Here is a 20263-nt window from a genome sequence, read left to right as displayed (position 1 = left end):
AGTGCTGGGACTCTACTCAGGGACTACCCTGATCATGGCGCCACACTGGATCTCTGTCCCAAAGCATGGCATTCTGGGGAATACTGCATGTTTAACATTGTACGCTGAATAACCTAGGTTCCTTTAAAGACAGGCTTGCAAGTCTCAAGCAACCGATACACCTTAATTACAATGAATGAGCCTAATAAGCCAACTTTTGCATGATGTAAGAACTGTAATACGTGGTTTCCAGTGCAGACGACTTGAGATTACATTTCCCAAGACTCTTGTCTGGGCGATCTCGTAGTTGAATCCCAGCGCTGAGAGTCTGGGTAGCAAAGATTTTACTACCTTGGCTTTATACAATACAAATTCACAACTTCTCATATATGTATAATTTAAAAAAAAAAAAATATGACGTTCTGGCAGTCAAAAACACTTATAACACATTTTAAGATAGCTATAGATTGTTTTATTTAAAGGTAATACAAACACAATACTAAGTAGTCATGAATATTATTATCTTATCTCACCGTGAGCACAAATCAATATCACTTTTGGATGAAATAAGGAATATTCAAAACTGTTTATTTGTGTTTACAGTGAGATAAAATGTACCATTTCATGTGCATTTGTGCTATCAGTGCCTGTATTTTGTTTGTGTAATTCGTACAAAAAATCTTGTGCGAGATGTAAAAAGTGTGTCACCTAATTGAAATTCTACAGTCACTATGGTTTGGTTGATCACATACTTCAATGGTATTGTAAACTAATAACAGTTTAGTTTCTATAAAATATACATATATACGATAGTACCTTTTTTGATGTCGCAATCTTCTGTCATCAGTCTCATCTTCAGCTTCCTGTAAAAAATTAAAATGTGAAACATCATAATTATTTTTACTGAGGATAAATTTCCACTCATTTCTTATTCACATATCAGTTTCATTTGTATGAATTTATTAAATATACTTTATGTTAATAATAAAGTGCACAAAATATCTGTTAACTTGGATATTTGTTCAGGAGCTTCTGGCATTTGTTGTAAGAATGAATGTAATATTAAATTCCAAAGGTTTAATATACACGTACAGCAGTTATAATATGAATTCATTTTAGGTGCATTTCTATGTATGTTTTTATCACAATGTTTTTGTTTCCATAAAATGCTAGTTTCATATAAAATCTGGCATATTATTTTTCAGTGTCCTTTTTAAATTCTAGTTGTTTTATAATGCTGTTTTGTATGTATTTATATCTTTCGTCTGTCTGTTCTAGCCGTGGGGATGTTTTGAGCATTGTTGCATTCTTTCTTTCCCGAAATAAAGTTTAATAATAATAATTATTATTATTAAATAGCATGAAGTGATATTATAACATATTTGTAGAGTTTATTAAACATCATTCAAAACAAAATGAATATTTCATTTCTAATTTTTTTTTTAAATTTTGGTTTGACTTAGTTCACATTTAATAATATTTTGATTAATGTGCATATTTTGTATTATTGGAATTTTAAAACTACAACAGGGTGTTAGTTACAGTTAAGAAATCTAAATTTTGTTGACATGTTAGCATTCTAGTTTCAATCTGTAAAAACACATGTACCTCCAGATTTGCTAATACAAATGTATACTATCTATTGATCTATTCATTTTATTTTGTGTCTTATAAGCCAGAGGGCTGGTATCTTGTAGTGCTTCATTTGTATACCATACTAAAAACTGTTTATAATTTGATGTCTACATAGGACATTATAAACAACAACAACAACAACAACAACAACAACAACAACAACAACAACAACAACAACAACAACAACAACAACAACAACAACCTGAATATGGAATTCCATTTTCCCTGTTTTACCTATGTGCATTGGTACAATGGTTTATTCTGTCTACAATACTGGCTCGCACAGCTGTCTTTGGTGAGCTGAATGCTAAATCTGATGAAAGCTTGGAGACATAGGTGTATAACCCCTGGCCCCCCTCTCCTTGTAAACCATGGAAAGGACTATTGTGTCTGTACCACCAGACTAGTAAACATACTAAGTGCTATATGTTTGGGAGACATGCAATGGCTGAACTAAGAGTTTCATAGAAAAAAACTGAGTCTTTTAGATATGTCAATAACCTATAGCCATGCTGATCATTTCCCTGAAGTGAACAACTATAGCTATGATGTGATGCTATGTGTTTGGGGATGTCCAAATGGAGGGTTTCTGAAAATCTTTTTAGATATGTCAATAACCTCATAGCATAGACGATTTCACTATGTAAACAACTGGTAGACACACCATTGTGTTTGGGGATGTCCAAACTACACTGAACTAAGACTAGTAAGAGTTTCTTAAAAAAACATATAAAATGTATTTTATACAAGTCAACACTCTCATAAATTTGATTTCACTCGGTAAACAACTGTGCAATGCTGGTAAAATACTGCTATGTTTGGGGATGTCAAAACTTAAGTTTCACAGAAAACAAATAAATATCTTTCAGATAAGTCAATACCCTCATGACACAGATCATTTCACTATGGGGTAAACAACTATGATGTGATGCTATGTTTAGGCCAAATGATGAGTTTCCGGAGGTTTTTGAGAATCTTTTTAATGTCAATAACCTCAATATACAGATGATTTGAATAAGTAAACAACTGTGTGATGCTGGTAGACAAAATGGCTATGTTTGGGGATGTCCAAACTAATAGTTTCCAAGAAAACAAATACGTGTCAATATTTTTTCGATATATCAACACCCTTATAATACAAATGATTTCACTATATGTAAACAACTGTGTGATGCTTGTAGAGTACTATGTTTGGGAGACTAACAATGTCTGAACTAAGAGAAAACAAATAAATTATCTTTCAAATACGTCAATGCCCTCATAATACACGCTCACAATACACATGATTTCACTAAATCAACAACTGTGTACAGGATATCCTTGAACCATTAGATCTATGTATGATTTGTAAGTAATTTACATCACTTCAAAATCCATTATCATGCATGTATGTTATTTGCCTCCACAGGAAACTGTAAACATTTCCTTCACTGTGAAAATACAATGTAGATGCTGTAATCATAGACATTGGCAGTGTATGTATATACCATATATATTACATGCAATTCATCAATTTGAAACAAAATAAAACATGAGTCCATTTTTTGACAGTTAACATATTCATTTCAAACTATCAAGCTTAATAATAACAATTAGATGTTATTCCCAAATATTTTTTCTTTGTTCAGCCAGGGAAAATATGAGTGACCTAAGGGGTCTTTGTCATTATGACTCAATAGACGGATTGTGACAACCCTTAGGTCATGACTATTTTTGGGCTGATTGAAGAAAAATATTGGAGAATAACATAATTATACCAGCGCCAGTAATATCAAAGAAAAATGACAGAAAGTAATGGTGATTTTGAACGTTTTGACTCGTATTTCGATCACAGCAGCACCAGTGATGTAAACGTGCGTTGTCGTGATGTAGAGTATATATCCCCTATTTTTTGTTCTAAATGGCTTGTGCATAGTATAACATACTGATATCAACTGTCACGTAATATTGAGATTTACTACTACTAATAATAATAATTACACTTTCCGAGAATAAACAGTTCTACAGGAAATCCTTAAACCTGTTTATTACAACAGACAGACGTCATTTTCGCCTATCAATTTCAATATATAATTACTGTGTATTTCACAGGAAGCAGTCATATGTTTTCATCAATAACAATTATCAAACAGTGCAAGATCTGCAATATTTCATATCGTCACATTACAGTGACAGTTTACAAATATGAAAAAAATATGGTATATAATTTATAAATCCGATAATTACTTGATTTATGAATTATCTTTATCCTCAGGTAAAGTTTTATCAAATACTTGGTGATATTGAAAACATGATACCTATGGATACATACAGCAAGTCATCTAGTATTGTAGTCTCTACGATACAGACATTCGTGCCATGTTATTTTGATTGAGAAGCCCGATGTGGCTGAACAACACGACCTATCTCACACTCTACTTTCCATTTTGTCTGTATTGTATTTAAAGCATTAAGGCCGGTGGTCTTATTTTTCCTGAATAAAACATTCTTATTATACAGTCTACCTGTATTTCACATGGTAAGACTTAAAAAGATTGAAATGAGTAAAACAGGAACAAATACAACAATGTACATACAAATATACAATGTATAAAACTAAACCTACACTGAACAGTAAATCTCAACAAACATACATTTGTGTAGATGGACTTCAGTTCTAAATTAAGAGTGCCTTTAATTCTACTTTCCTAAAATACTTTTATAAATTAGTTGTGAGTACATGCATATAAAGTTATCCTCAGCAATTGGAACATCCCCCCCCCCCCCCTAAGTTCTAAGTTTTTAGGAATCTTTGCAACAATATGAGCATTATGAGTGATTAAATGTAAACTCTGAACAGTATAGACTTTCTGTTTGTTGTATAGACTTTTTGTATACTAAAACAGACTTTTGTGTGTGTACATCTATTCAGTTCTACATTTCCATTCAAAATGTTTAATGTCAGGGGTCAGGCAAGACGAGGTACAAGCTATTTCTTGACTCCCCATTTTGCCCTTCTCTTGCTTTGTTATCACTTCCTTTCATTGCAACAAAATTGTAATCTCTTCTATTTGGGTATGTATAAACCACTTATTATTATTATTCCCGAATTTCAAATCTTGACCCCCTCCCCCCACCTCAAGATTTCCTTTGCAGAGATATTCCCTATTTTCAGAGCTTAGATTCAATGCTCTTCCATGTTTATATGATTATACATCACCAAGCCTATCTTCCCCATCACTAAGACTTTAAGAAATTGGAGATTGAAAAAAAATAGTTGTCAATCATAACAATTGTGTCTCTCACTATATACATAATACCCATATATATATACATACAGACATATATGCATTATACCCCCATTATAAGCACAATATATGATTATCCCTTATTGTTTAATTAGATGACTCGATTTTATGACACTTTGCAGAACAGATGTATGAATCAAGGAGACCAGAGAGACATAACTTAATAGATACATATACATAAACATACTAGACTAGAATTAGTAAGAGTTAATTAAACTATACCTTTACGTGTATAAAACTACCAAAGAAAACACCTCTGTCAAAACACTTATCCATACTGGAATTCATACAAAACCGGTACAAAGACGGCAAACAGTGAACATTGTGCCCATCTCGATCTCCAGACAAGCAACCGACTGTCACGTTCTATGCTCGGCTGCACATTGATATTAATAATCATGGTGAGACAGACTGTTGGACAACACTGTTTGAATAATGAACAGGAAGGATTCTAAAATGACACCACTAATAAACTTTGCATAAAACTATGCTTGAAGAATACTGATTACATGTGAGGTAACCTTGACTTGCACAATGGTAACATTTTGTAGGTCATAGTGTCAATGAACACACAGAGGATTCTGTCAATAATTATTCTCACAATACTGTATTAGACCATTCCATAGAATAACTTTAGGAAACTGCTAAGACATTGTACCCTTCAAAAACATCTACATGTATCTAAGACCGGCTAGTAGTTTGTCAATAATTTAGGGATGGTACTATAATAATACCAGTGGATTTTATGTCAGTTTACAAATTGAAATTTGAAGCTGAATGTATTTTACCTATTTATCTATGGTTTTTATAAAATCACATCTTGAATTTCTACATACTGTTTATTTCAGTCATTGAAAATGCACAATATCAGCTAGTATCAGCAAATTTGTAAGGCAAATGTGTACTTTTATAAAAGTTGATAGACGAAAATTCCATTCAAGATTTCATAAGATTTCTAACTGATAATCCATCACAGTTCTGTCAGCTGTGCAATTTCACTGAAATGGGATCAAAATTCATTAAGTGCACCCCCTCCCACACACGTACAATAAACCAGACACAAACTGTACTTTCATAGGGGTTTGAATATAGCTTTGAAAGAAAATTTCAGTTATTATGATAATATATGACTGCACAAATCAAGTTTATTGTTTGACCTTGAGGATGAAGGTCAATGTCAAAGGTCAAGTTCTAAAATTTCAGTTTGCATTTGTAGACATTTGGATTGTTTCAGCTCAGTAGTCAGTGTACTTCAAGAGAAATAGACAAATAAGAGAACATAAACAAGTTTGTAACTGTGTAATTAAGATCTTTCCTTATGTCAGGACTACAAATGTGGACGAAACATATATGTAAACAAACAAACAAAAACAGTAAACAAATAGACAAACTTTATGAGAAGCAAATGTTGAAGTATATGCTTGTATAAGATTAAGAAGTTTTAAAATAATTTGCTATCTTAATATGATGACCATGTGACAAGATAAGGATAGTATAACTGATATAGATGTGAAATAGGCTGAGACAGACACGATATACATGACAGGTAAAGATTTACAGTAAGTTTTCCTACAACCTTCAAATCATCAAAATGAGCAGAAAAGTTGAAGCATGCTAAATCTGCCATCCCCATGATGAGATAAAACATATAGTACTTAAGGTGTACATTCTGATATGTACGATATGTCATGAGACATACACCATATACTGGTGATTAAAGTTTTCCTACAACCTTACCTTGAAATAATCACATTGGGTTGAAAAGGTGAAAGCATACTGGATCTGCCATTCCCATGGGTCGGTCATGATTATTTGAAATACTAACAAGGTAAGTATTTTCTGACTTGATGAAGGAATTTTTTCACAGTTAATTAGATGACAAGGGAGTATGAGGTCATTCCATTTACTTTAATGACACCTGTTATTACTATAACAGGTGACAGGTAATTACATTTGGCTGGATGGCCATGAATATTTATTGCACCAATTCACATCATTTACTTCTTGATGTCATTAATGTCCTAGCATATCTAGTCAATACAGTCGATCATGCTGCATGTTAATGTAGACCTAGTCTAGAGGCTATCTTTGGCTTCAAATCTTGTTGAAGATCTTGAAAATTGAAGCCACGGATAGCCTCTACTCTGTAAGATACATAATTTTATATATCAATCTGCCTTCATCACTTTGTATGAGTGGTGAGCAGTATGGATGTGAGAGATCTTCAGATTTAAAGCCATGGATAGCTTCGACACAACATAACGTAGTCTGTAACTTAGATACATATATATCATATTGTTCTGCCTTCATTGTTTTGAGTGCTAAGCAGTATGGGGGGGGGGGATTTGAGATTTTGAGTCTTGCACGTCTTCAGGTAGGCTAATAAAACCCAACACAAGAGCTAAAAGTTACCAATTAAACTCACCACAGACACTGACTGACTGGACACAACTACACAAGTTGTCCTGTACTCTTCCTCAATATCAACCCACTTAATCTTCATAATATGGCCAGTCCTTGATATCCAGGGAATTCATACATGTAAATCTACTTCCACTAGTTCATTTCCAGATTTTGTAACATACATGTATATGCATCAACTTGTCAGTCACAGAGGATGATCATTTGCTACACATACGTATACACACCCCAACAAGATCTGAGACTGCACATTGGAAGCCAAGTGATCACTGTCATAACTATTGTTTTCATAGTATAACTTTAAATAGTAATATCTCTAAGTACATGAGTTATGTAACTTAAATCAGATATAATGATGATGTTGGATAACATCTCACTCTGATATATGTGTGTTGCATACTATAGTAGTATTTGCTGTGTCAACACAATGGGTGACAATCAACAGTTATTCTGTATGACTGGATATGACAGAGTAGCTGTAGGGAAAACAGTGGGGTGCGGGTGGGGATATACAGTTAGCTCCTCCCAGAATGTGTCGTTAGCATACACTGATGCAGTACTGACAGTAGGTGAATGTAATAACCACAAGACTTTTATCACCACTCATCTACAAGGATGGGATCATGGGAGGGAGGGAGGTGGTGATAACATTAATAATTAGAATGCCAAGATGATTATATGCACTGAAGGCACCAAGGCCATGAAAGATCTTTTATATTCCATTCATTCCCAAGGATTGGGATGAAAATGTAAGTTTTAAGATAAATTATCTTCCTAAAACTTTATTTTTAGGAGTTCTTTAATGCTTAACCCTCTGAGTTGGACACTATTGACATCATCTCAAAGTTTGAAAAAGATTTCAAAGTCGACAAGAATTTACACCAATTCTGGCCGAAGCCTCATTAAAATAAACGGCTGCTAGCGATATACCAGTCATGGTAGGGGAATGGTAAGAGCAAAAATCCTGGATTCTAGGCTTTCTAACTGGCAATCAAATATACTGAGATGCTGCCCTCAGTAAACTTGATTACACTTTATACAGTCTATTCATAAAACATGTCACATATTTATGATTAATAGTGCAGTAATGGTGACAAGTAATATGATTTATAGTCACTGTGGTGGTAGGACTCTCACTCATATTAATTTCTTGTACTTCCTACAAGGTGAAAATAGATGGATAGGGGATGTTCAAGCATGTCTGAGTTATGGCTTTGGACATGAAAACTGCGCCAGTTCACGTATCGTGAACTGGGGACTATTAAACTATGTCATACTACATACAACTAGACAAGATACCAGTAGTGCTATCCTTCATCACATCTTAAGACCTCCAAGAGATGATTTGATACCGCGTTGGCATCCAGACAAAGATACAAGATACATGACTCAATTCAATCCATATCATTTATGTATGGAGATTACCAAATCTTCAAATTAAGTTGTGTCCTTTCATCTTTTATACCCAATGTGATTAAAGTTTGAAGTACGTACATGGTTCAATTTCTATATTTTTTACGTCTATTTCCTTAATATTATCGTTTCTTTTCAATTTTGTTGTTTGGAGAGTGATCACCTGTTTCCTTGGAATAAAAGAATAAGGAATTGAGTAGTATTTATATATCAAATTTGTATCAGATTATTTTATGATACCATATCAACTAATACTAAAGTAATGAGGTTTTGTATCAACTATAATCCTAGGGGTATCTTATGAACTACATTTGTATATATAAAACATGGTAATAATATGAGGGGACCCATTCATGTCATCGCACAGACTGAGGATTTCAAAGAACCTTCAAATTAAGTTTTGAGTTCTTCCGTCATACTGTAATATCAAGCCAATGCGATGGCATTCTGTTGAACTATATTAGATGTATACATTTGTATCTTACAACCTATTTGGCACGATAATTTCAAAGTTTGAAGGGATTTGTCACCCATCATTATTAAAATTCATCACAAAGATTGAAAGAATGGGAATTTCCAAGGAAATTACATTGTGTCCTTACATTCTATGACAGCCAGCATGGTTGCACAGTCTCATTGCCATAGACAGGCTGCATTGCAATAACAGTGTGTAAAACTCAGTTCTACGTAAGTTCTTCCTGAACAAGTAACAAGTAGTATAATTTTTGTAGTTTTTGAGCACTTTCTTGATGAAATTAAACTTATACTCCAAGTCACTTTATTTTATATTGAAAGGTATCAAAACAGATATGAAATCCCAGATGTCATAGCTTTAAAATTATACCTTAAAATCTTGAATAATCTTGTGATAATAAGTGTGAACCAGGAAATTTTGACTAAAACAAATTTTTGCTTATTTCACTGGAAAACAAGAATGCCGAAATAAGAAGAGCCTTCTTGTAGTACATGAACACAAAGTACCATTCTGGTAATTAGTAATTAGTATTGAGAACTATTAGCTGAAGACTGTAAAATCACAGGTGCGAAAATACCTAGGTTTAAAGTACCTCGTATCTTGTGTGAGTAAATTTTCAAGCCTAACGTTCCACCGTGACTATATATCCTAGCTTCAAAACAATGATAAGATATACACTAAAGGACGACAAATGTAGTGCTATAAATACATAGAAAAAGAAATAACTCATGCTTACTGCTGATCTTTCACAATACAGAATCATTTCTTGGCGTATAAATCCTTGGTGCTTAGCTCCACAACTCTACAGCATATAACATTAACTTGCAAGTAGTAATGTACCAGCACTTGTTATGGTCCAATAATTGACAATGACATTTCTCATGCAGGAATTCTATCCAAAATATTGACTTTGGGTTCTATCACACACTGTCTGCATTCCTGGTAGAAGAAACCGTTTCCATGCAAATACAAATCCTTGGTTTTAATATTCGTTAACCCTACAGCATATGAAAGCTTTTCCATCAGACAGACATGTTATTCATTAATTCAGAGTGGACGAGGTCAAGGTAGCCTAAAACTAGTCTAATCAAACCTATTTCATCATCTCTCTAGAGATTTGTAGGTCAATGTTCTTGAAAAAAGATCATAGAATCATCGATGAATCACTTGTGATTAAACCAAGTATAATCAATCAACTAGAGACTGAAATCCATCTACATTTGTATTTTAAGTCAATACCTGAACTCTCTGTCTTACAAGGCAGTCTTGGCATAATTAAAGACCTATGATTCAATCCCAGGTTCCTGCATTAGCATTATCTTATCATTAGAGCAATAAGGATTAACTAGGATTAGGATGTTCAGGATCAAATTTTTCTATAGTTCTGCTAGACAACTCTTCATTTATTTATTTTTTGCATTTAATTTTCATCTTAATCTGAACTGGGCTCTTAGCAACATTTATTTTGGTATACAGGATGAATTGCAATGTTTGTAATGGTTTGAACTTTTTCTACATTTCTACTGCTTGTTGTAGATAGACTACAAATTCTCAACACAGTAGGGAATAAGCGTCATGTCTCCAGCCTAAAGCTTGAATTAGAATCTTAACCAGGTTTATGAATCATCTTGCATAGACATACTGTACACAGTATGTCACTATTAACCATATAAAATCCTTGGGGGAGAAGACACACCTGTCTTGGAGACAATGTCAAAAACACTACAAAAATTGAAATTGAATGTTGTAATTGTGTTATTGCATTATCCTTGGCAGTGCTTTCAATTTATATTTTTACAATATTTAATTGCCAAATAAAGAAATCTAAAATCTAAAAAATTTCAACTGATTTTCTAGTCAAATCATAAGTGGAAATCCCAGCAAGTCAGCAAATGCATAGCCTGGAACCCATGCAGACTGGATTTTTTACATTCGTCTTTCCTATCACAAAAGATGAATGTAAAAAATCCAAACCACATGGATTCCAGGCTAGCAAATGCATTGCATATTATCAAATACAGATGTATATGTGAAGATTGAAAGATTCTATATTGTGGGCATTCCCTTAATTGCTAGTTACAAACAGAACTGTGTATGTCCTGAATTCTCTTTCACCAAAAATCAATCCTGTCAGTTGAAATAACACTATAAGATATTATTCCCCAATATTTTTCGTTCAGCCCAGGAAAATATGAGTGACCTAAGGGGCCTTTGTCAAAAAGAGTTGCTAGACTTGTAGTGACACCCCTTAGGACATGAGTATTTTCCATCTGAATGAAGAAAAATATTGGAGAATCAACATACATGTAATTATAGCAGTGCCAGTAATATCAAAGAAAAATTGGGGAAAGTAATATTAACTTTGTTTTGACTCATATTACGAACACAGCAGAACCAGTGACATAGACACACATTGTTGTGACATAGATGCATGTTATTGTGACGTAGAATGACCAGAGTATATATTCCATATTTTTTGTTTGGTATATGAATGATACAATAGCTGCATCATCAATATTTTATCCCAGAGACTTGGCTATCCTTCTCAACATGCTTCTCAGATTTGTCAGGCCAGATAGCAAAAGTTCTGGGTTTTTGACATCTATACCATTATAATAGAACATCTTAACTAATTGGTTAAAAATTGTATATTTATATCTTTAATTGCCACTTGACCATTTCCATGTTCAGGAAACCAAGTCAACATTTCATAGGTGACATGTGACACATGTCCCATTCATCACCACGGAAACATGGCAATGTACTATTTGATTAACTGTACATGATGGTGTATATACATGTATACACTTCTCAATAAAGCAATATTCAAGATGAGTTGAAGTACATATACTAAATATTTGATATTGATCTGGGTATTTCCAAAGTGTACATGCAGCTATTTTATTAGGTTGATCAGATGTGTGTTGTACGAGTACAATCCAGAACCAATCTGATTCTAGAATGACAGATAACTCTTGTTTTCTTCTTGTTTTTAAAGGCCAAGGTTTCAATCCCAGGTTCTTGCATTAGTGTTATTGTGTCAGTGGATCCATAAGGATTACATAGGATTATTCTTTTGTTCTGGGTCAACCTTTTCTATAGCTTCGTCAGATCAGATAACTGTGTTCCACACCTAATATTAAATCCTTTTTCAGTGGGCTCTTTAACTGAGTTTTCTTGAACAAAGTATTAAACAGCAAAAGTTTAAACAGTTTATCTCTGAGGTGCATTTTATGTTAATGTAAAGCCTACCAGTTGGATTAGGATTAAAAAGTCTATGAAGGCAACAAAAACAAACGTCTGGCAGATCAAAGCTGTTGAAAAAATTGGACATGAACTTGATGAAGAAAGAATGATATCATATCAATCCTTCTGACTCCAATGATACAATACTGGTACATAAACAGCCAAATTTGTTTTGTTTGATGAAGTACTGAAAACCACTCAGTATCATTTCAGATTGTATACGGTAGTTAATGAAAAGTATGTCTGTTAGTGTTACCAACTCCATCCATTACAAACGCAGTGACTATATTTTTATAAACACAAGAAACAAGTAAGCTGGCAGATATTATTCAAAATCAGACCACTATATGTCCAGGTGTGACCAATCTTTGCGACAAAGGTGTTCATTCTTTTATGACTGAAGATAAAAGCCATAGAAAGTAGGTCTAACCTTTAAGTGTTGTGAGCTAAGGTCTATTGTACTAACTATGCAAAATATACATGTAGTGGGCTGAGAACCATTAAACTGACTATAAACTCCCCTTTACCTGCAGATAGCTTAGAATTAATGGTGTATAAACAAATACGGTATGTCTGTATATATAAGACCAGGACCTCAAATTATTGCAGGGCTACATAACCAAGACAAATACACTGTCACTAAGCAATGATTAATCTCCATTCTCTTCTCCTCAGAGTTTCCCCTCTGATAACAATCCATTGTCATTTCAGTGTAGGAGCTGTTTGATAGTGTTACCTCCTATGACAGCATTTGTCATTTTAGTGTTGCACTGTTTGGTTCTTACAGACATGTACCTTCCTTTGTAAATCCTCTGATAACAATCTTTTATAATTTTTTAACAGAGATGTATTGTTTAGTTTTTATCTCCTCAGTATTTCCCCTCTGATAACAATCCATTGTAATTTTAGTGTTGCATTGTTTGGTTCTATATACATGTAACTTCTTCAAATGGAAATTCATCTGTGTTGGTAAACCATAGTATTCAATTTGAACTTTTGTTCCAAACACAACTAGAAAATTTACCTGAAAATGGTGCAGCTATGGGGTCACCTGTTTCACCCATAGTATGCAATCTGTACATGGAGCAATTAGAACTCCGCGCCATAGAAACAGCCCCCCATCCTCCATTATGGTGGTACAGATACGTGGACGACACGCACACAAAACTTAAAAAGTGTCACTCTCAGGAATTCACTGACCATCTTAACAGTCTTGACCCAGACATCAAGTTTACCACCGAGGAAGAACAGGATAGGTCTCTGGCTTTCCTAGATACGACCACAGTTATTCAGGATGATGGCTCTTTAAAAACTAAAATCTACCGCAAACCCACCCATACAGACCAGTACCTCAATTTTTACTCTAACCACCCTTTACAGCACAAACTAGGTGTGATCCGGACGCTTCATCACAGAGCAGATACGGTGATTACCTACAACTCAGATCGTGAAGAAGAAAAGACTCACATCAACCAGGCACTGTATAGGTGTGGATACCCAAAGTGGGCAGTAGATAAAGCCACAGTCATCCAGCCTCAAAAGTCAAAGACCATCCGTAAGAAGGAACAACCAAGTAAGGGTTTAGTGGTCCTACCTTACATCAAGGACACTTCAGAGGCACTAAAAAGAATCTTTACTGCTTACGGTATAAACACCTGCATCAAGCCCACTAAAACCTTGCGGCAATTATTGGTGTCTCCAAAGGACAAGACTAAAAAGGAACATGTATGTGGAGTAGTATACCAAATTCCTTGCCAGGGCCAGACCAACACAGGCCAATGCAAAGATTCATATATAGGGGAAACTGAGAGATCACTCAAGACCAGATTTTTGGAACACAGAAGACCTAGTTCCAGCACATCAGAGGTCTCCCAACACATCCACATTGAATCACCCGGTCACTCGGTTAACATAAATGAAGTGAAGATACTGGACACTGAAACCAGATATTTTGAACGGGGAGTGAAAGAAGCTATTTACATCCGAGCACTCAAACCATCACTAAACAGAGACGGGGGACGATACAAACTTCCAGGCACCTTTGACCCCTTATTAGGCTCACGTGTCCTGTAAGGTCACGTGTGCTGAATAGTGGGTCAATCTGTTTACATGTAACTTCCTTTAAGTGTTTCCCCTCTGATTAAACTTATTTGCAATTTTAGTGTTAGGCATGTAAAATCCTTAACCTAATACCATAATCTCTTTGCCATGACACTCTCCATTTGTCAAGATAAACAGATTAGGATGTTCAAATCATGATATCATCACCAGAGGTTTCCCACAAACCATTGCAGGAGGAAATCCCCAAAATGGCTGAAAACATGTGTCAAGTGCAGTAAATCGAATAAGTTACCAAGGTGTTATCAAAACAAATAAACAAAAGGTAGAAATAAGTCTGACTGGACCGCAGTCCTTATAAAATGTTACCATAGTAGCTGAGCTGTATTTATAAACAATAACTACAGTAACTATTTTGTGTTTTCAAACTATTTTCAGTTTTTGAGTAATATGCAAAAAAAACCACTGAACTTTTTTAAACACTAAGTAACATGATGATGGGTTATTCATTTATGGTAATATAAATCATTTTTTGTTATCACAGCACTTTTCAGATTACTGTTCACTTTGTCTGTTTATTATAACCAAGCAGAAACCAATGAGAAACTGCTATTATGCTACATGTTTACTTTTAGATAGATTGAGTGATTACATTTTCTTGCGACATTTTGTCCAAACGAAATGAACTAACATGCTACCATGCCGACATCAATACATTGGTGCCCCCATCTCTGCATCTAGTTGAAGAACAGTTTATCTCATTCAGATTGCATGTAGCAGGAACCTGAGATCTTGCTTGTGTACAATGTGGAGTTTCTTTTGGTTTCTGCACTGTTATATCAGACAGTGCCAGTGAACGGTAACTTGAAACGGGCTGTATTATTGTCTAAACCTCTCATATCAAAGTACGCATTCTTGAATATTAATGAGATAGAAACTGACAAATCAGCCTCACTTTGAATGCCACAATTTTCCCCTTATTAAAAATTTTATAGTTTATTAATTTTATGAACAATGCATTTTTATCACTGAAATCCTCACAAAAGTATGTATACACGCTTTCCAAACTAATTGTTGTTTTACAGACATTGTAATGTATCTTTATGGCGAGTCATATCATATGCCATAGAAATCTTTCAGACATAAATTTATGCATCACTGAGCACTCTCAGTTTTCCTTTTTAAATGTCAAGATACAATCTGATTACCTGGGGCTATCTATGTCACTGCAATAATCATTCCATTTCACTCACAATATATGCAAGATCCGTGTTATCATCTAGATGTTACACTTGCCCCAGCTGTTACAGTTTGTACATCATATGACATATCCATTTCTAGGCTGAAGTGCTCTTAAAGATAACTTCATAGATAGTACCTAAAAATTCATTGCATCTTTAATCTGAGCTGTACCACTTTAATGTTCATACTCATGTGAGGCCTCCAGGAGAGGGTTTCCCTACATTGGATATCTGTGGTATGAATGACAGAAACTTTGGTTCATTTTCTTTCACATGACAATGTTCACTTGCAGTTATTTCAAAATTCGATGAGAACATGAGTCCCAGTCAACTAGTCTAGTTCCTGACAGCGACTGTGTTCTGATTTTACACTACGTTAATATCTTCACACATACATGTAATGGGACAGTTACAGTTTGTACATGTACATTATGACATAATCACATAATATGTGAAGATACCATAGTGTAAAATCAGAACACAGTCCCGTCAGCAACTAGACTACAGTCCACTCACATGACTCAGGCTGTTTGATACATTTATCTTGACCTACATTAATATTGAGCGAGGCTAGTATTGAATAAACACTCTTGATTTTTTTCCAAGGAGGTATTAGACAAATGACTCAGTAAATAGAACGGGAAGAACATCCCCCAATTTAAATTCAAGTCACATTTAAGTTCATATCCTTGACAACTACTTAATAATCATCAGATTTCTTCACAAGATTTCTCTCTTTCTAAACAGGATTCAACTCATCCGGGTTTGTGGACTTTGATACAACATACATGTAGTCATGCAGTATCCTGGCATGATGAGTGACTCCACAATTCAAAGAACGACAGTAGTCACACACTCAACGGTACACAGTCTGTCAGCCTAAGTACCTGAAAAACACAGCTATTAGTACCTATACTATCATTAACTTGATGGCCAATCAAAGTATGCACCTACATTTAGGCTGCCACTACTTAACATTTCTAGGTACAAATTCCCAGAACCATGGAAAGTCTGGAAATCAAGACTACGGTTCCAGGCTGTACTACTGTACTCTACTGTTTAAAAGTGGCTGCACAATCTCTGCTTGAACTGATATATGTCCTTGTCAAAGCCTTTATTGTCACACCCCTTGACTTTGATCTAAATACATCATGTACCACCTCCTACTTTCTTTCAAGGACTATTCATGTCTCGTCAAGTGCTAACAATGCCCATATTCCAACTGAATTCTGTTTGCCAGTATACTGTATTATATATATAAGTAGGTTAAATCTACCCACTCAGACTGACTTCCCTCATCTAGAATCTATGGTTCACCTAGTACATTTTCCTTTAATCAAATTACAGCCTGGGAAACACAGTTTTAGGCTGGATGCTAACATGGTATCGAATCATCTCTGTAAAGAGAGATCTTTAGATTCGATGCCATGGATAGCACCAGAGTAACACCGTTCTAAATACTTAAACCAAAGTTACCCATTCATTTTTTTTAGTAATTTTGATATACCCTATGGTTGGGATTTATAGGATAAATCTGACTTCACAAAGCTGAGGAATTCATATCAGAGAATTATAATTGCCAATTTCACAATGGTATAATTTCTATTTAAATCTCAACACTGGACTTTAGAAATTCAACCCCAGAAAATCACATAAAATTGGTTTATATAATTTATGGTTGATGGTTGACCTGAATGAGAGAACACACTCTTCCCTTGAGGTCTACTACTGTTTCAAATTATCCAATAAAGGTATTATCTTGAATTACATCCTTGCTACTAATACTCTGTTAACACTAGACTGCTAAGTAACAGTCTACTGACATGGAATGATTTCAATATCTATGGAAATAAAATTTTTAGAACAAAAAAAAAAGTTGATGATTCTATAAATAAATATTATGATGTTAGATCGATGTACAGACATTGTATTATTTTAGTGAGCTACAGAGATAAATTGTAGACAAAAAAATGTGGTTATAATTCTAAAAATAAAGCTGACATCATTATGTATTTGGTGTAGAGAGCTCCTGGAGATAGTAATTGTCATTATAATGACTGAGACAAGTCTCCCGGCTACATTAATCTGTAAAATATGATGCGCTGTGCCACCCTATCAGCTCTAGCTACTGCCACTTCAAGCAAGAGAGGGCCAATTTTAATAACAGGATGTATCTTACAGTCTAGATTATTATGTGTTTTTTTGAGACTTAGTACATAAAGTAAACATTCCTTGAATAGACTAATTACATTATCATACAAATAGAGTATGTATATATCTCATTAATATGAAGAAACATATTTGCACATGTTTCGTCACCTTGATCAGAGAAGTATGTCGTTCCATGTTTTCTAACTATCAAGAAATGTACAATGTGTAACAGTATAGCTGATACTTGTTGGAATCTCATAGCATATATATTTCCAGAGCTAAGCTGATACCAATAAATACAAGTAATACTACTTCAAATTGGATTTCTTAAGAAAACATGTGGGAGACTCAGATGTCTGAATCACAGTGTCTTGTAGTCTGGATGCCAAGGTGGTAATAATACCGTATGGGAGCTAAGACTAAGTGTCTTGTAACATGGGGAGTATGCGGCAAGTACAAATGTACATGCAGCATTCCTTGTCAAAGATTTAGATAAGGTTTATGTTAGGGGGTCTCAGCCTGTTTCCATCCCTACCAAACTCTATTCAAAACTCCCCAGGCTAGCTCTTTAAAAACATGTATCATTGTACAAGTCAGCTCACACCCCTGAGATGCATCCACAACAATTACGGAATGAATGAATGAATGTCACCCTGTATTTGTATCTTATCCACGTTTCAGCTGCTCTTGTGTATAAATGTACAGTATGTGAATTCTGTCACTGTCCTATTAACATTGTAATCTGCACACATTGGAATATTGAGTCCATGTATTACATACCTGATTATAACTAAGTTGGCGTTGTATATGTACATCATAGCAGCATGTACTATACTCCACAGCCACTGAAAATGAGTAGGGCCGCATTGATGTTGTCATGTGTAAAACTGTCCAAGAGCAACGGTTAAAAATGGCTTAAAAAATCCAAAAACAAGCTTTCCTCAATACTGGAACATATCTAGACCATCAATTTGTATGTTGACTGTCTTGTATTCAGAGAGGAGCAAGTCAGCAGCTTCATAGTCATCCAATTACATGTACATGTAGGTTTCACAAAGACATGTACATATGTACGTGCACTGCAAATGTTATCCACCGTATTGAGGGTATCAAAGACGTCTCAACTACTGGGTACGTTTCACGTTAATTTAACAGCGACTGAAAGTGATCATTGATTGCATGACGTCCACATGCAGGATGCAGTGACACGCACACTTTGCTTATCAAATCAGAACACCCAGTCCTTGGACTTTCACTCCCACTGCTATGGCCTGATTTTCATCACCGGCACTTTTCTGCTTGACTAGCAGTCGTTGAATAGATACTGGTTACTCTAGATGTTTACATTATATACCTCCCTACATACAATGGACTAGCTATTTCTATTGGACGAGATCCATCACATGAGGGCTACATACTGTGTATAAGTCTTAACTTAAATCCAGCCTTTATGAATTGTGTTGGCTGTTATTACCTGCTAAAAGCTTCCCAAAATGAATCATGCGTAGACACAAGGAGACCTGACTCAGACTGAACCTATATACATAAATTCAACCTCTTATAAATATTACATTGAAAAACACCCTAGACGCACATGAATATGCACGAGACAAAACCTATCCTGACAAGAAATGTGATAAGTTTTAAATGAAATTTGAAATGATTTAAGAGCTGTTGATGAGTGATACTGATACATATCAAGATAATTCTACATTTTCGCTAAGGTTGGGGACCTGATATTATTGAGAAAGAAAAAAGATAAAATTTGCTTTCCATCTACTTGTCTTTGTACCATGACTGTGGTGGGGAACCCTGGTAATTTACATGTAACCTGTGAAATTCTGTCAGATCCAATTCGACACCTAAGAAGGACAAGTGATTTGTTCAAAACATGTCTGTTTCTCAATCAAAAGTGGAAGAAGAGAATTTGTGTATGTACCCTATGAATGCCAGAAGATTTTACCAATGAACTGCTCTCACCAAAAACGCTGATAACCAGTATATTCTATTGATACATGCATAAATAATCTCATATATTCAAGGATCTATTGACCAGTGATATATTACTGTAAAATTTAATTCAGAACTATTTTTAACCTTGTTTGTTTCTTTACGTAGTTAATTTGAAATTCGAACAAAAATAGCCATGACCTTAAAATAACCTATTGACAATTCAGAATTCAGGGTAACTTGTGTCAAAACTTAGCATTTATACAGTTTACATACCTGTGTACAATTTCCTCAATGCATACACACAAAATCAAACATTGTCTTCCAGGTGGGTGCTAGAATGAATCTTCATGGTTTCTGGATATGGTTACTAATGAAAATTATCTGCTCATATATTTCCTGAAAGC

General features: G+C 34.7%; 1 protein-coding gene across 2 annotated transcripts in view; it reads right to left on the bottom strand.

Annotated features, from left to right (window-relative positions):
* Positions 1 to 19123, bottom strand: part of LOC144448877 (uncharacterized) — a 49144-nt gene extending 30021 nt beyond the window's left edge. For both annotated transcript variants that reach the window (XR_013482143.1, XM_078139214.1), the window contains exons 1-2: positions 18687 to 19123; positions 796 to 842 (exon numbers count right to left, since the gene is read on the bottom strand). Coding sequence is in view for 1 of the 2 variants with exons in the window: in XM_078139214.1 (XP_077995340.1) it covers positions 796 to 842; positions 18687 to 18785 (146 nt within the window). In the remaining variant the exon portion in view is untranslated. The remainder of the gene's footprint in view (positions 1 to 795; positions 843 to 18686) is intronic.
* Positions 19124 to 20263: the final 1140 nt, after the last annotated feature.

Source organism: Glandiceps talaboti, chromosome 18 (genome assembly GCF_964340395.1).
Source record: "Glandiceps talaboti chromosome 18, keGlaTala1.1, whole genome shotgun sequence".
Taxonomy (NCBI): domain Eukaryota; kingdom Metazoa; phylum Hemichordata; class Enteropneusta; family Spengelidae; genus Glandiceps; species Glandiceps talaboti.
Note: the sequence above shows the minus strand (reverse complement) of the source record. Positions and strands in the feature narration are given on the sequence as shown.